Source organism: Microcaecilia unicolor, chromosome 8 (assembly GCF_901765095.1).
Source record: "Microcaecilia unicolor chromosome 8, aMicUni1.1, whole genome shotgun sequence".
Classification (NCBI taxonomy): Eukaryota; Metazoa; Chordata; class Amphibia; order Gymnophiona; family Siphonopidae; genus Microcaecilia; species Microcaecilia unicolor.
Window position 1 is genome coordinate 245622525 of NC_044038.1, and position 17119 is coordinate 245639643.

The following is a 17119-nucleotide window of genomic DNA, read 5'->3' on the forward strand; positions in this document are numbered from 1 at the left end:
TAGAGAAGCTCTTGTGTCGGCCACTGTTGGAGAAGAGCATCTACTCCCAGAGATCGAGGGTCCCGTCCTCTGCTGAAAAAGCGCGGCACTTGGCAATTGGCCGATGACGCCATCAGATCTAGGCTCGGCTGGCCCCAGCTCTTCGTGATGTCCAAGAACGCCTAAGCCGATAACTGCCACTCTCCGGGATCCAAGGTATGGCGACTGAGAAAGTCCGCCTTGACATTCATGACTCCGGCAATGTGGGCCGCTGACAGCTGTTCCAGGTTCGCTTCCGCCCACTGGCATAGATTCATGGCTTCCTTGGCTAGAGGGGCGCTCTTGGTACCTCCCTGACGGTTGACATAGGCCACAGCCGTGGCATTGTCCGACAGGACCCGTACTGGCTTCAACGCCAGTACCGGGAGGAACTCCAAAAGCGCCAACCGAATGGCTCTGAGTTCTAGGAGGTTGATAGACCACTTTGCCTCTGCAGGAGACCAGAGCCCCTGCGCTGTCCTTCCCATGCAGTGGGCTCCCCAGCCCGTCAAAGAGGCATCCGTCGTGACGACAATCCACTCCGGGGCCACAAGAGGCATCCCTGCAGACAACTTGTCTGTCTTCAGCCACCAGCTCAGCGCCTTGCGCACTGCTGGGTCCAAGGGAAGGCGCACAGCATAATCCTCCGACACCGGAGTCCAGCGCTGCAGCAGAGAGTGTTGTAGTGGTCTCATATGAGCCCTGGCCCAGGGCACTACTTCCATCGTGGCAGTCATAGAGCCCAACAGCTGCACATAGTCCCAAGCCCGAAGCGGAGAGGCTACTAGGAACTGGTCCACCTGAGCCTGAAGTTTGACAATCCGATTGTCCAGCAGGAACACTCTGCCCACTTGGGTGTCGAATCGAACTCCCAGATACTCCAGGGACTGAGTCGGGCGCAGCTGGCTTTTCTCCCAGTTGATGATCCACCCCAGGGAGCTCAAAAGAACAATCACCCGGTCCACAGCTTTGCCGCACTCTGCATAAGAGGGGGGCTCGGATCAACCAGTCGTCCAGATAAGGATGGACTTGTACTCCTTCCTTTCGCAGGAAGGCCGCGATGACCACCATTACTTTGGAGAAGGTCCGCGGAGCAGTAGCCAACCCGAACGGGAGGGCTCTGAACTGGAAGTGTCGGCCCAGGACTGCAAAACGCAGAAAGCGTTGATGAGGAGGCCAGATGGGAATATGCAAGTACGCTTCCTTGATGTCCAAGGATGCCAGGAACTCCCCTGCCTTCACTGCCGCTATAACAGAGCGGAGAGTCTTCATGCGAAAGTGCCGAACTTTCAAGGCCCGATTGAACCCTTTGAGGTTGAGGATAGGCCGTACAGAACCTCCTTTCTTTGGTACCACAAAGTAAATGGAGTAACGTCCCTTGCCAAGCTGATTTTCTGGCACCGGAACGACCGCACCCAGGCGGATCAGATTGTCCAAGGTCTGCTGCACTGCCACAGCTTTGACCGGAGACTTGCAGGGAGAGAGTACAAACACGTCTCTTAAGGGTCGGCAGAACTCTAGCTTGTAGCCGTCTCTGATGACTTCCAGCACCCAAGCGTCTGAAGTTACCCTGGTCCACTCGCCCAGAAACGAGGACAGGCATCCTCCAATCTGCACTGGGCCATGGACCAGGACCCCGTCATTGGGTACAAGACCCTGGGGGAGGACCGGAGGGCGCACCTCCGGGACGGCGGTCTCTGCGAAAGGAATGCTGCTTGGGGGAGAAGTTCCTCTTGAAGGAAGAGGGGGCAGAGGAGCCCGACTTGCCCGGGCGGTACCGACGGGCTTCCTGAAACCGTCCTCTGGAGTTACCGGGGCGAGCACTGGCCCAAGCCCTGACCTCTGGTAACCTCTTGCCCTTAGACGTGCCGAGATCGGTCACAATTTTGTCCAGCTCGACCCCAAAGAGCAGCTTGCCTTTAAAAGGCAACTTAGCCAGGCGGGACTTAGAGGCGTGGTCAGCAGACCAATGTTTCAGCCAAAGCCAGCGCCGCGCAGAGATTGTCTGAGCCATACCTTTAGCCGAGGCTCTCAAGACATCATACAGTAAGTCTGCCAAATAAGCCAAGCCCAGCCAATCAGCCCTCAAGGAAGGATCCGAGGGGGAAGCCCGCTGCACAATCGTCAGGCACGCCCTGGCCACATAGGAGCTGCAAACTGAGGCCTGCAAACTTAAGGCAGCCGCCTCGAAGGACGACCTTAAGGCCGCCTCCAATCTTCTGTCTTGGGCGTCCTTTAGGGCCGTGCCACCTTCCACCGGCAGCGCCGTTTTCTTAGTCACCGCAGTGATTAAAGAATCCACGGTAGGCCAAAGAAAGGCCTCACGTTCACTTTCAGGCAAAGGATAGAGGCGGGACATAGCCCTAGCCACTTTAAGGCTCGCTTCCGGGACATCCCATTGAGCCGAAATTAAGGTGTGCATGGCATCATGCACGTGGAAGGTTCTAGGCGGGCGCTTCGTCCCCAGCATAATGGCGGAGCCAACAGGGGCTGAGGGAGAGACGTCCTCTGGACAGGAAATCTTCAAAATGCTCATGGCCTGCACTAACAGGTTGGGCAAATCCTCTGAGCGAAAGATCCGCGCTGCAGAGGGGTCATCTGCTCCATCCGAGCGGGAATCCGTCTCCTCCAAGGAATCCCCAAAGGACCGTTGGGAGAACTCAGATACGCTGCCCTCATCTACATTAGAGGAGACAGAGTCCTCTAAGCCCTGGGAATCCACCCGAGGGCGTTTACTTCCGGGGGCCTCAACCCCTTTGTCGGACAAGGGAGAAGGGGCAGCGTTTTGCATAAGGAAGGCCTGATGCAGCAGCAAAATAAACTCGGGGGAGAAACCCCCCAGACTGTGTATTTCAGCAGCCTGGGCCACAGCCCTAGACGCACCCTCAACCGGTGCTCGCAAGAGCGGGGGAGAAACATGCTGTGCATCCAAGATGGCGTCCGGCGCGACACTCCGCGAAGGAGCCGCGCGGGAAGAACGGCGCTTAACTTTAGCCGCTTTTTGCCGTCGCCCAAATCAAGGGCGGCCATGGCATGAACGTCTCCCAGCTCAAGGGCGGCCCAAGAAGAAGCCGTGCGAGCAGAGTGGCCGGCCAAGATGGCGGAGGCGAGCAGCGGGGGATGGGCGTTTATGGCGGGGAAAACCGCCGCACCGGAAGAAGACCCGGGACACTGACCGGCCTCCAAACTGACACCCAACAAGGGCGAATCAGACTTTAAGACCCCCGCATCCCCGCTAGAAGCGCACACGCGGTCCGGGGAGCGATTCTTCGCACCCTCGCCCTCCGACGCCATAGGCCACGTGGAGATCGATCGGGGAACCCCCTGCCCGCTATAAAAAGGTAAAAATTACCTGCTTCTCGCTGCGAGCTGTAACGACCTGGTGTCCCAGTGAGTAGCTGCAATAAACGTTTAAATAAACGTCGAAATAAACGCCCTTAAGGACGTCCAAAAATTTTTTTTTTTTTAACGGAGCCAGCGGGAGGGGGGAGAAAAGGAGGGACCTGGCGCCACCAGGTTTGCACTTGCTCAAGAAGAGCCCTCAACCCCAGGTACTCAACAAAACCTAAAAATTAGGCTTGGAGACCTAGCCAGAGCTGCTGCTGTGTGTGACCACCACCTGCTGAGATAGAGAACATACTGAGGAGTTTCCGGCAGCACATGACCACATATAGGGAGGCAAAAGCTTTGCTCTCTATCTCCACCTGCTGGTAGATGGACACAACCCACCAGTCTATGGATTGATCAGCATGATGATATGGAAGCTGTAGTTACACCACTCCTCAAAAAAACCAAAACCTTAATTGGGCCCTACCTGGCCTTCCAATTATCACCCTATCTCCCTCCTACCTCTCTCATCCAAGCTACCTGAAAATGCTGTTCACTGCCATTGTCTTGACTATTCTGTCAAGCTATTCTTGATCCACTTCAATCTGGCTTCCGCCCTCTACATTCAACTGAAATAGCCATTGCTAAGTTTCCAATTACCTGTTCCTGGCCAGATCCAAAAGGTCTACTCTATCCTCACCCTTCTCGTCTATCTGCTGATCACCACCTACTCCTTGTTATGCTGTCCTCGCTTGGATTTCAAAGGTCTGTTCTTTCCTGGTTTTCTTTTTCTCTCTCCCACTGCACTTTTAGTGTATGCACTGGTGGATCATCCTCCACTTCTATCCTACTACCAGTTGGTATACGTCAGGGCTCTGGCTTGGGACCTCTTCTTTTCTCCATCTATACTTCTTCCCCTTGGTGCTATGATCTCCTTCCATGGCTTTCAGTATTAGCCTTTAGTCTTATGACTCCCAGATCTATCTCTCTACACCAGAAATTTCAGCAGGAATCGAGGCCCAAGTCTCAGCCTGCATGTCTAACATTGCTGCTTGGGTGTCTCACCATCATCTGAAGCTAAACATAGCCAAGATTGAGCTTATCTTTCCCCTTAAACCCAAATCTCCTCTTCCCCCATTATCTCTGTGGATAGCACTCTCATCAGCTCATAACCTTGGGGTCATCTTTGACTCCTCTCTCTTTCTCTGCACATATCCAACTGACTGCTAAAACCTGTCATTTCTTTCTCCATATCACCAAGATTAGCTGTTCCTTCCTTTCTGAGCACACTACCAAAACGTATCCACACTCATCATCTCACAGACTACTGCAACTTACTTCTCACTGGTCTCCCACTATGCTCTCTCTCTCCCCTTCAATCCGTTAAAAATTCTGCTGCACAACTTATATGCTGCCGGTGTCACTATGCTCATATTAACCTTCTCCTCAAGTCACTTCATTGGCTCCCTATTCGTTTCCACATACAGTTCAGACGTCTCTTATTGACATACAAGTGCCACCACTCTTATCTTTCCCTACATTCCTCCCTAGGAACTCTGTTCATCAGGTATATCTCTCTTACCTGTACCCTTTTACTCCACTGCCAACTCCAGACTCCATTCATTTTATCTTGCTGCCTGGAATAGACTTCCTAAGCCAGTACGTCAACCTCCATTTCTGGCCACCTTCAAATCCAGATAAAAGCCCACCCCTTGTTAGGCTGCTTTTAAGTCCTATTCACTTGTTCAATACCCAATTCTGTTTTATAATTCCCACCTTTAATTCCCTTATCCTTATGTGACCTGTTTGTCTGTCTTGATTAGATTGTAAACTCTGTAGAGCAGAGACTGTCTCTTACGTGTTTAGTGTACAGTGCTGAGTACATCTAGCAGCACTATAGAAATGAGAAGTATTAGTAGTAGAGAGACAGCCTAGTTGTTGCAAATAAAAGGCAGCTCCTAAAGTCTGCATGTGTGAGGTAAGGGATTCTGTTAGCATGACTCTGTAGCAGTCTGACATAGATCCTGGAAAAGTTCACACACCTGCAGTGTCGCCTTTTCAAAAAGGTACAGCTCTTGCTATTCATGTTCTGGGGGAAGTGCTGTTATGCTACTTAAGTTCTGTTTGCTACACAAGTTATTTACAGGGTTGTTATGAGATGGCAGTATATTAAATTTTATAAATATGAAATACATTTTGTGTTACTTTGCAAAGTATCTGGATGTAGGTTGACATTTGATGGGACACCTGAATTTTGGTATCATTAATAAAATCTTTGGATGTTATATTGATCTGCCTTAACCCATTAGTGCCCAATGTTCCCATAATAAACCATATGGGAACATTGGGCACTAATGGGTTAATACTGTCAAATGTTTCTAGAAGACAGTTCAATTTAAAAGCACTAGCTGCCACTCCAGGACAGCTATAAGAGACAGTACAGTCAAAGGTGCAGTACAAACAGCCTCCAGGCTCACTGATACATAATATCAATCTAGAATTTTCCCTGCCCATCTTCAAATCCTTGCTCAAAGCCCACCTCTTCAATGTCGCCTTTAGCACCTAACCACCATACCTCTATTCAGGAAATCTAGACTGCCCCAACTTGACATTTCGTCCTTCAGATTGTAAGCTCCTTTGAGCAGGGACTGTCCTTCTTTGTTAAACTGTACAGCGCTGCGTAACCCTAGTAGCGCTCTAGAAATGTTAAGTAGTAGTAGTAGTAGTAGTAATATAATCAAACCACCAAAAACATTAACACACACACAAATGCAAGTGATCACAAGAAAAGCACATCTCGGAATCTTTACACAGTTTTAGTTGTGTCTAAATAAAAGAAACAAGATACACGTGATACTGTTTATTGAATTTAACACATTTGTAACTCACTTTTGACAGTTAAAGACCCTTCACTCACTGAAAATCTTACATCGTACCCACCTGTGCCATATTACTCTAAAAATAGTTCAAAACTATTTTGTCTCATCTAACCACTTCATGCCAGACAGCAGTGATGAATTCACTAGAACCACAGCAACGGCAGCTTGGTGAGTCAGGGTTACAAAACCATGCACTGCTAGGGCAGACTGACTCATGGGACTGGGAAAAATTAATAGAGAACCCCTCGCCTTTAGGGCTGGATGCATCAAGCTGTAGACTTTTGGTTCACACCAAGCAGTAGTGAAAGAGTGAACAAAGTTATCACAACCCAACAGTCATTTCACAATTTGTGAAAAGAATAAGGTGGTAGAGAAACCGCTACAGAATTCGAGAAAGCATGGAACAAGCATAAAGAATTCCTGGTCATGAAGAAATAAAAAAAAGATCAAAAGGGGTCTATAACACTGCAAAAAAAAAAAAAAACCACACAGCTACGCATACTAGATAAAACTTATGGTAATTATCTATGTTCTAACAGGTCTATACTAAATTCAGTAGTAGTGTTTCTTTTAAACACTGGTCATGGTCATTTAACCATAGCAAGTTATTCTGCACCAGCTGCTATCAGCCAATCACCACTGTTATCTGCAACACCAGTATCTAGATAACTTTTTATCCTGATACCAGCACTTTTATTACTTTTCAGATACGTTCCCAGCTCCTTCACCAAACTGCTCCAGTAATCTTCAGGGAAGTCTATGTTGAAAATTGGCAACTAGCCCCAGTCACCAGCATTTACCCAGATAAATGCTTCTAAGCAGTGGCGTAGCCAGACAGCCAATTCTGGGAGGGCCTGAGCCCAAATTGGATGGGCAGAACATTTTTTCTGCCCCTGTCTTACTCCATTTCACCCCTTCCCCAGCACCTCCCAACTCAAAATATAAAATACTTTAGCGCATGAGGCTCCCGAAGCTCTCTCAACGGAAGACTTCCTCTGAAGGTGGCCAAAATTCAATTTTACCAAGTTGGGTGGGCAGCAACATCCCTCAGCCACTGATGTCGGCACCATACGCATGCGTAGTTGTCACTGGCTCAAGGACGGTGCTACAGTCTGCAGAGCTTTGTAGAAGGGAGTTCTAGTTGCCTTTAGAGAAGTCCTCAGTTGGCCATGCTTGGAGATCTCACTAGCTATAGCAAGGGTCAAAGCTGGTGTTAGACATGCTGGGGCCCAGGTCAAAAAAATAAAGGCGGGGGCCCTCCCGATCCATGCCTCCCCTCCAATCTCCCCACTTGCCATTACTATCATACCAACAGACCCTCACCAAATACAAAACAAGGGATCACAAAAATAGAACTGGGAACCCCAATAAGTTAAACTTTGAATGTACTGCAACACTAGAGAAACAAAAACAGATATGCACTATGCACATTCCCCAGAGCTAACATATTCCATTTAATAGATTCAAAATAAAATGCTTTTTTTGTACCTTTGTTGTCTGGACATTTTACTTTTCCATCATGCTGGTTCCAGTTTCTCTTTTCCTGTCTTCTGCTAATTCTCCTTTAAGTGGCTGCTGTCCATTTGTCTCTTCTCCTCTCTCCTGTAATTCCATTCCTTCACTATACCTACTTTTGACACATTGACATTTCTTTTTTAGCTCTTTCCTCTCTCGTTTCTTTACTGCCTCTCTTCACTCAAATTTCACCCTCGTTCTCATCCTTCTCCTTGTACTTTTCAGTTACCTATCAAATTCCATTTCCTTCTCTCACCCACTAGCTGTCCTAGTCCTCATCTCAGTCCATCCCCCAACACCTATAATCAACTATCCATTACCATATTCCTGCCCCCCCCCCCCCCCCCCAATAACCACTATCCTCCTCGTCATTTGTTTCCTTCCCAACTCCCCTTTGGCCTCTCCCAAATAGTTCCACCATTTGGAGCATCTTCCTCCCTCCAACCTTCTAGCCCAGCGCCTGCGCCCTCTTTTATAGTTAAAAAGCAGCGGTCCCAACACAGACCCCTGTGGAACTCCACTATCTACACTTCTCCGTTGAGAAACAGAGCATTTAACCCTACTCTCTGTTTCTATCCTTTAATCAGTTTTTAATCTACATAGAACGCTACCTCCTATCCCATGACTTTCCAATTTCCTCTGGAGTCTTTCATGAGGTACTTTGTCAAATGCCTTTTGAAAATCCAGATACATAATATTGTCACCTTTATCCACATGTTTGTTCACTCCTTCAAAAAAAGTAGTAGATTCGTGAGGCAACATGTCCCTTCACTAAATCCATGTTGGCTTTGTCTCATTAATTCATGGTTTTGAATATGCTCTAAACCAGCACCAAAAAAAAAAAAAAAAGCACAAAAGGGCCTCCAGAAATGGAACAATGGTATAATCTTTAATAAAAACAGACCTGACACGGGCTGTATTTCAGTGCTCAACAGCGCCTGCTTCAGGGGTCAAATGTGAATATTTTTCTAGATCTGTTCAGCAGATTGTACCAAGCACTCTCAACTGCCGTATAGGTTCTGAAAAAAACGTCTTGGAGACACCAAGAATGAGTGTCCTTGCCAGAGATAGTCCAATTGCACTGGGGGTACAGCGCTTGAAACCACTGGGAACTTGAGTGGACATGGATGAAAAACCTCCACAACCAAATCAAACAAAGCGATGCCAGAAAAAGGGGCAAGGCACCAAAAAAAGAAGGGAAAAGCCAGCCCAAGACAAAGCCTAAACACAGCCTGATGCAGAAAACAAAGGGAACTTAAAACTTGGAAAAAAGAAACTAGTTCCATGTGACTCATCTCAGATAGGGCCATGCACAGCTGTCGACTGTTCGGTACACCATCTAGCTAAGTCACGGTGCTCATATGGATACGCTCGGGCCACAGTAGAGCGCAAACTCCTCCACAGACAGAAGAGGAAAAAACAGGAGGCCAAGCCCCCACTGGCAGACAGACATAGCTCTTGTGCCATGCACCAGTGCGCCACGGAACTCCTCTACAGACAAGCAGATATTGCACTGTGATAGGAGGCCGCACACTGCCATATGCAAGTGAATAATACAATCAGGCACTATGTCCAGACAGGCTGATGCTGCTCAAATCAGGAGACACTCTCTCCAGCACTCCCTGAAGGCAGGGCCTGTGACCAACCAACATGCCACCACATGACAAAGAGCTGAGGAGCCCACCAAACAAAGCACCAAAACGAAGACCCTCCAGGAGGGAAACACCTCTAAAAAAGAAAACACACAATGGGGGAGTTCTGGACTGGTCTGGCAGGACTAAAGGAAAGAAAATTATCATCAACAGGTAAGACATTAATTTTTCCTTCATTGCATAATGCAAGACCAGTCCAGACAAATGGAATGTGATAAAGCAGGACCCCAAACAGGGTGGGACCACCGTGTGGACTGAAGATCAAAACAACAACAGTGGCAGCCAACTCCCGGCCTAGAAGAAAACGGAATGAGACAGGCATGCTGGAAAGACATCAGGCCCGCAACTGAAGTGAAACGCTCCATGCCACTCCGCACAGGTCTGCCCTATGGCCCAGGATCAGGAAGAAAATCCCAGATTGATTTTTAAAAAATGCAGCCACTGCCAACCCATAGCTGACCCGGAATAGTACAAAAAAAACCCTGTCCTTGGTACAAATTATATACTGGATACAACAACCAAAGATCTACGCAATATGAAATAGGCTAACAGCACACCAAAGTAAGGCACTTAAAAAATGCTTATACTCCAATGCTCACGATATATATTGGCAAAACTTTTAATATTTTTTGTTAGGAGAGTACCCTCAGAAAAAAAAAAACACCAATTTTAAGGCAACAAGATTGATTTCGCCCGGTGGTATAGCACATCTTTCATAGGGCTAAAGTGCTATTGCCTCAATTCAACAGTGCTAACAAATAATATAGTGCTCAAAATGAGAAAATTAAAAAACGTGAACTTATCTTTCAGATGTTTTTTTTCAAGAATTTTTTACAAAATACTGCACTTGCTCATGCTTGTCCAACTTGCTTCCCAGTCACAATATATAACTGTCCCAGCAGCTTCCCCTGATAAAACGCATTTTTTAAGTGCCTTACTTTGGTGTGCTGCCAACTCATAGCTGACCAGCATACTGAGAATCAGCAATAAGAAGTGGAAGAACAGCTCCCCAACTGGAAGGGTGGCCAACCCTAGTCTGGGAAGAAGAAAAAACTAGCCTTCTGCTTGCCCAGGAGACCCAGAGACAACCAAGGAGGACACTAAGAAGAAGAAGCCGGCACCCTGCTGCTACCATAGAAACCGATACTACCACACCCTCACCTGCTTGGAACCTACCAGACTGCCCAACTGAGATTCCAATAGAGCAGGACAACGGGAATGGCGCTGGGTGAGAAATTCCAAATTAAAGAAGGATGAAGTGGCCCATCCATAGAACCATACGAGTAGATACATGCCATTAGAAGCAGGTACATGAGTACCACATCTCTCTGAGACTACTACACCCCCCCCCCCCCCCCCCGTCAACAGCAGAGAACATGCACCAGACACTCGCAACCTGCCTTACCACCAAGTGTGAGGTGTACCAAAGAGGCAACCAAAGGAGTTAATCAACCCCAAGAACGCCACTGATTCAACTGGTAGGCTACATAGGTCCCTCCCCAGGGAAGCCAAGAGCCTAACTGCCGGTAAGAAAGGAAAAAAAAAAGGAGGGGTCTGTTTTTTTTATCCGCAATTAAGAATGAAAAGCAGAGCTCTGCAATAGGGAGCACAGAAATCCAAACCCAACCAAGTTGTTCTGCATCGGAAGACAGCCAATAACACTAAAGGAAGGGACTTGGGCATAACAGAGCCCAAGAGGGCCAATTTGGAACTCTCAAAAGAAGACCACCTCGACTGTTAACAGCCAAAACAGCTGACCCATGGGAAGAAAAAACACCCAGCACATGGACGCAGCCAAGACTGAGATGCAACCCCACAGGTCTAGAACTGGCAGAAAAAAGAAGCGCAGGCGTGCGAAGCCCAGGCTAAGGCCGAAGTGAGCATCACGCAAACAAGCGGACTGAGCCGTAAGACCTAATTTGAACAGAGAGGTGTGAAAGCCAGCCCCCCCCCCCCCCCCCCAGAGAGAAGGCTGAACCTCAGAGACCAGAAGTAGGTCAGCCCTGCTAGCCCGAGGAAAAAAGACCAAGGCATACAAAACAGGCTCTCGCAGGCGCCAACAGTCTGCACGGGACCGTTGCAGACCAGAGCAGTACTACTGAGAACCAAAGAGAGCCCGGTGGCGGACCACCACCCCTGCACCCGTAAAAAAAACAGTAAAAACCTGCAACCCTGAAGGGAGGAGACTGGTGTATCTGTGAAACTCTGGGAATTCAACACGCACAAACCGAGACCAGATCTCCCATCAGTACCACTGTACTTCCACTGCCCTCAAAGGCCAAATGAAGGAACGAAAGCAGGGCAGGGACCTGGCATCACCAGGTGTCCCCCAGCTCCGATAATCCACCGCACCTTCAAATGGAGCCTCTTTCTTGGCAAGAGTTACCGCTCAACTGACTCTTAGAGGACACCCCCCAGGTCAAGAGCTGCCTGAAAGCCATATCAGATAGGAGCTGCACACACCATCCACTGGAGACAGAATATACTGAGTGGTCGACAGCTGCGCAGGGGCAAGTCACATGGAACTACTTTCTATTTCTGACTTCAGCTGGTGGATGAGCACAACTACCCATTCATCTAAACTGGTCTAGCAAGGACACAAAGAAAAACTGTACGGGGAGCGAAAAGGGGACCCAAACACGGGCACACCAAAAAGCTCTTGCCAGACCAGACTGAGAAGAGACGCCACCAAAAGCGGCTAAACATCTTCGTGGTACAAAAATAACTGTGGTAACTGTGCTCTCATGGCAGGCAGGAAGGTATTCACTCATGCGTGGTGGAGCATGTCTTGCGCTCCACAAGCTGTTGTTAAAGTTTGTCATAAGCTTCGGACCGGGCAACCCGGGACCGCATTACCCAATTGTGAGAATTATAGCCTGCTTGTCCTCGGAGAAACAATATGTATCTTAAGATCTGCAACCATAAATCATAGCCAGGAGACTCATGAATGCACAGAAGTATCTCATTTAGGGGACTTTACTCAGATTTCAGCAAGGCAATACTGAGAAGCGCATTATGCATCTCGGTTGCTAGGAGATTTCAAAGTCAAAAAAGCTGAAAATAACCCTAAGTAAGGACTTCAGTAAATCCACCCACAGACTAATTTTAGGCATTCTAAGTACTGAGGAGATGGGGAAAATCTGTAAAGGGGTGGACAGTATTAGAGAGTTTACCCATTCTTTTCTGTGGACTCATGTAAGCTATCTTTTCCAACAGTGGACAATCCAGGTTACAAGTACCTAGCAAGATCCTAAAACAGTACAATACATTTTATGCTGCTTATATCCTAGAAATAAGCAGTGAATTTTCCCCAAGTCCATTTTAATAATGGCTTCTGGACTTTTCTTTTAGGAAGCTAATCCAAACCTTTTTTAAACCCTGCTACGCTAACTGCTTTTACTTCATTCTCTGGCAACGATCGCCAGAGTTTAATTACACGTTGAGTGAAGAAATATTTTCTCCGATTCGTTTTAAATTTACTACTTTGTAGCTTCATTGCATGCCCTCTAGTCCTAGCAATTTTGTAAAGAGTAATCAATTCATGACTACTCATCCCATTTCACTCATTATTTTATAGACCTCTATCATATCTCCCCTCCTTCTCCAAGCTAAAGCGCCCTAGCCGCTTTAGCCTTTCCTCTTACGGAAGTTGTCCCATCCCCTTAATCATTTTTGTCGACCTTCTCTGCACCTTTTCTAATTCCACCATATCTTTTTTGAGATGCATACAATATTCAAGGTGCAGTCGTACCATGGACTGATACAAAGGCATTATAACTTTCTCATTTTTGTTTTCCATTCCTTTCCTAATACCTAACAATCTGTTTGCTTTTTTAGCCACCGCCACCACAACCACACACTGAACAGAGGTTTTCAAAGTATTATCAACAATGACACCTAGATCCCTTTCTTGGTCAATTACTCCTAATGTGGATATGTGGGAAATAAGGGTCAACAACCAAGTTGTAGGTGATATATTTTTATTGGACTAACAATGTATATAGTTATCCTTTCTTCATCTTCTTTAACCTTATAAAGAGAGGATAACTCTCAAAACTGAACAGTGTTGTGTTTGTTTGTTTTTTTATTTATTTGTTGGTTTGTGTTTGATATACTGCAAAAGACTTCAAAAGGTATCAATCCAGTTTACAAAGACTTCAAAATCATAGAGGGGAAAAGTAAACGGCAGAGAATGATAGAGAAGCAGGCATGGCAGTGTCAGGCACCCTTTTACCCACATTTTACAATAAAGGTTATCATTCATCTTTCACCATGTCTACTTCTGCATCCTCCATTCTACTGGGATTAGCAGACTGCTTGCCCACCTGTATTCTAGAGAAGGATAGAGGCAAGATTAAGAAGAGGGATAATTAAAGGCTTCAGAGAAGAGATGAGTGCTTTTTTGAACCAATGATGGACTGTTGGCTGATTTTTAATGGAGATGGGGTAATAGATAACTAAAAGCAGTTTCACATGAGACTAAAGTGAAATGCAGAGGGTGAGGGGTTGTTTTGGGCAGAACAAAGGGAATGACCTTACGCTATAAAACACTAGCAGTTACACATGTGTGTGCTAGTTTGGCACTAACCAGTATTCTGTAACTTAAGCACACAACTCACTAAGCATGTAAATGCAAGGAGGCACTCACAGGGGAAGGTGCATGGGCATGTCCAACTGTGTCAGGGTTTACATCCCATCATTTAGGAAAACCCAGTGCCCAGGGAAAAGTGTGAAGGCAAGGACTAGAAACCAGAAATCAGCTTCAGCCTCCACAGGGAGAATCAATCCTCAAGGATAAAGGCAGAGAAGGGAAATCACCTGAAGCCTAAAGGCCCCCTAACTTCTCCAATCAGAGTAGTGCAGTTATTCCTCTCCAATCCAGTTCCTGGATGGCTCTTAGGGGAGGAGTCTACTGCCCTATAAGAAGTGAAAGTTGAACCAGAGCTTTTACTTCATGTTGGAAGGCAGATGGAAGCTGGGCCACAGGCTGAAGACTGTACTATATGGAAGCAGATACCCAGTTATTTTTTTCTTGTGGTCTGTACCTGGTGCATTGCTTTCCAGGTATAGTTGAAGTAAGACTCAATTCATTCCCTGCCAGAGGTGGATGCAGCTAAAAGGAATAAGCTACGAGGGTGGTAGCTGGAGGGCAGGATCTTGTGATAAGCCTGACCGTGTTTATACATAGGAGGACTACAACACTGTTTTTAAGGAAATTAATTAAAAGAGGACTATTTGAGATGATTTTCAAACAAGTGTTTGACTATGCTAACCTTTTGAGTTGGATTAAAAGAGAGCAACTGCTGATCTCCAGGACCTGGCTCATCCTAGGGAGTCTTGTAAAGACTGAGAAAGAGGGTTAAAGGACTGTCACCAGGTCCAACCAATGACATATGTTTTCATTTGGAGGACCAAGTTTCTGTACCTGCAGGAGCCTGAGGATGTGTAAAATGGTCTTCACAGTCACTCACCCTGTGGGTGGATGGTGTGCCAGTTTATGTAATTTAACAATTACAAACAGCCTATACATCGAGGTGCATGCATTTACACTTGTTGATATGGTAAGTAGGTGTAAGTAAATGTTACATACATACATATAGTAGATGATGGCAGAAAATACCTGCACGGTCCATCCAGTCTGACCAACAAGATAACTCGTATCTGCTACTTTTTGTGTATACCCTACTTTGATTTGTACCTGTGTTCTTCAGGGCACAGACTGTGTATAAGTCTGCCCAGCACTATCCCCGCCTCCCACCACCGGCTCTGCCATCCAATCTCGACTGTTGGTGCATATATAAATGCCAATTTCTGCTACTATAGAATTTGTTACGCTCAGTGTGCTGCATTTTTATAAAGAATTACCCCCGTTCAGAATTGAAAATACCAGGTGACGTAGGGAGTGGTCTCGCATGCTTCTGTAGAGACGCTATGAGACTGGCTGCTTCACCCTCTTTGAAATGAAAACCAGACGTTTTTTTTTAGCTTCTGGACGTTTAAGAGAAAGGGAGAAATGAGCACCTCCGTATTGCATAGTGCACGGTGCTGTTTGGTCTGTTTGAAAGTGAATTACGCTGGAAATTTGATGTGGCTGTTGCGGATGTACACATTATACTGTAGGGAGGAAGGCCAAAAGTACTATCCCAATGTAAACAGAGCACCTGACTTGCTACACTGTCACTTTATACACTAGAAGCTAGATAACCCTCCAGACAGACACATGCGTGCAATGATGAGCAATCAGGTTATAAGTCATTATAAAAGCTAGAAAATGTGGGAGCGATGGGGGCTGAGATCACACTATTAAAACGTCCACCTCTTCAATCACAGCAACACTATTATGGGCATTTTTGCTTTCAAACAGCAGCAGCAGCTTCATAGTCAAAGTAAGAGCTACTAGCTGTGATTTATAGAAGAAGAAGGTTATCCAGTTACGGTGCTGGGGGAGCATTTAGGAAAGGGGAGCAGGATCTTCTTTTCTTTAGTGCAACTTGGCCATGAAGGATGAGCAGAAATTAATGCACTAGGAAACCTGGGTGGCCTCCTAAAGTCATGCAATTTGGGGGGGGAAGCCTTGAAAAGTAATAACCGGTGGCCAGAGCAGAAAAAGCGCATGGGCTAACTCCAGGCAACCCTTGGACAAGTTGGCAGCAGCGACATTCAACAGCTGTTCAGAGTCCACCAGCATCAATGGAGGAGGAGGAGGAGGCTTCAGTCTTTTCACCTGAAGGAAGGAAGGAAAATCCGCCCCCTGTGGCGCTCACCAGCCCCCAGGGCGTCTGACCCCAGCCTCGCCCCCTTCCCCTCCCCCTCTTTTACCGGATGTAGGGGGGGGGGGAAAAGGCGCGGCAGCTCCTCCGCTTACCTTCATGTCGTTGACGATGGTCTGGAAGAGCCCCCCCAGCGCGCTGCACTCCTTCTCCAGACCCGCATCCATCTTGACTTGTGCTGACTGACAGAGGGAGCGGGAAAAAGACGACGACGACGCCGTTCTCCTCACACACTCCCAGGAAGGGCGGGAAGAAGAACTCTCAGCGCGTGACTCACAACAGCAGCCGCCGCCCGCATGGTGTGTCTGCCCGCGCGCCCGGCCACCAGTCACAGAGCAGCACCACCGCGAGACACAGGAAGGAAACGCACGTCCAACAAGCACCTGGCAACAAACTTTCTCTGCTTGCTGCCTGCGGCGGGGGGTCGTCGCACGGGACAAGACCCACCCCCAAGTTCCGCTCCCATTGGAGCAACCTCTGCACAGGGCTATCATTCATTCCTGCTCCGCCCATCTTCCCTCTTGGAATGCTCCCCGGCAAGATGCGGCGGATCAACCAATCAGATTACTTGGGGCTGACGGCTTATGCTTTCGCCAGGCAGGAGCGAGCGCCCTCTGCCGGGCAATTGCACAAGGAGCTTGCAACTTCTGTTCCGCCAACTTTTTTTTTTTTGTTATCTTTGTAATAAAGTATCACAAAACGTTGAACTCAGAATGTCCAATGACAACTTTACAATTGCGTGTATATCTTTATGTCAAAATAAACGCGTATTTATTTCAAAACCATTTATAACCCACACAAGCCTCCTAGGACTCTTGCTGGGTTTACAATAACTATATTCATAGTAATTAAAAAAAGCATAACCATCCCATATATCCTACTGCAAGGAAGCCACACACTTCATTTTGAATGGACGTCTTGCTAGCACAGTTTGCTGAATGAGACCCTAACATTTTGA

At 47.2% G+C, this 17119-nt stretch overlaps 1 protein-coding gene across 1 annotated transcript in view; it reads right to left on the reverse strand.

The window, feature by feature from the left end:
• LOC115475687 (protein MTSS 2-like) overlaps positions 1-16802 on the reverse strand; it is a 293373-nt gene extending 276571 nt beyond the window's left edge. The window contains exon 1 of the mRNA XM_030211609.1: positions 16257-16802. Coding sequence (XP_030067469.1) covers positions 16257-16655 — 399 coding nt within the window. The 5' untranslated portion in view covers positions 16656-16802. The remainder of the gene's footprint in view (positions 1-16256) is intronic.
• Between the last annotated feature and the right edge of the window lie 317 nt (positions 16803-17119).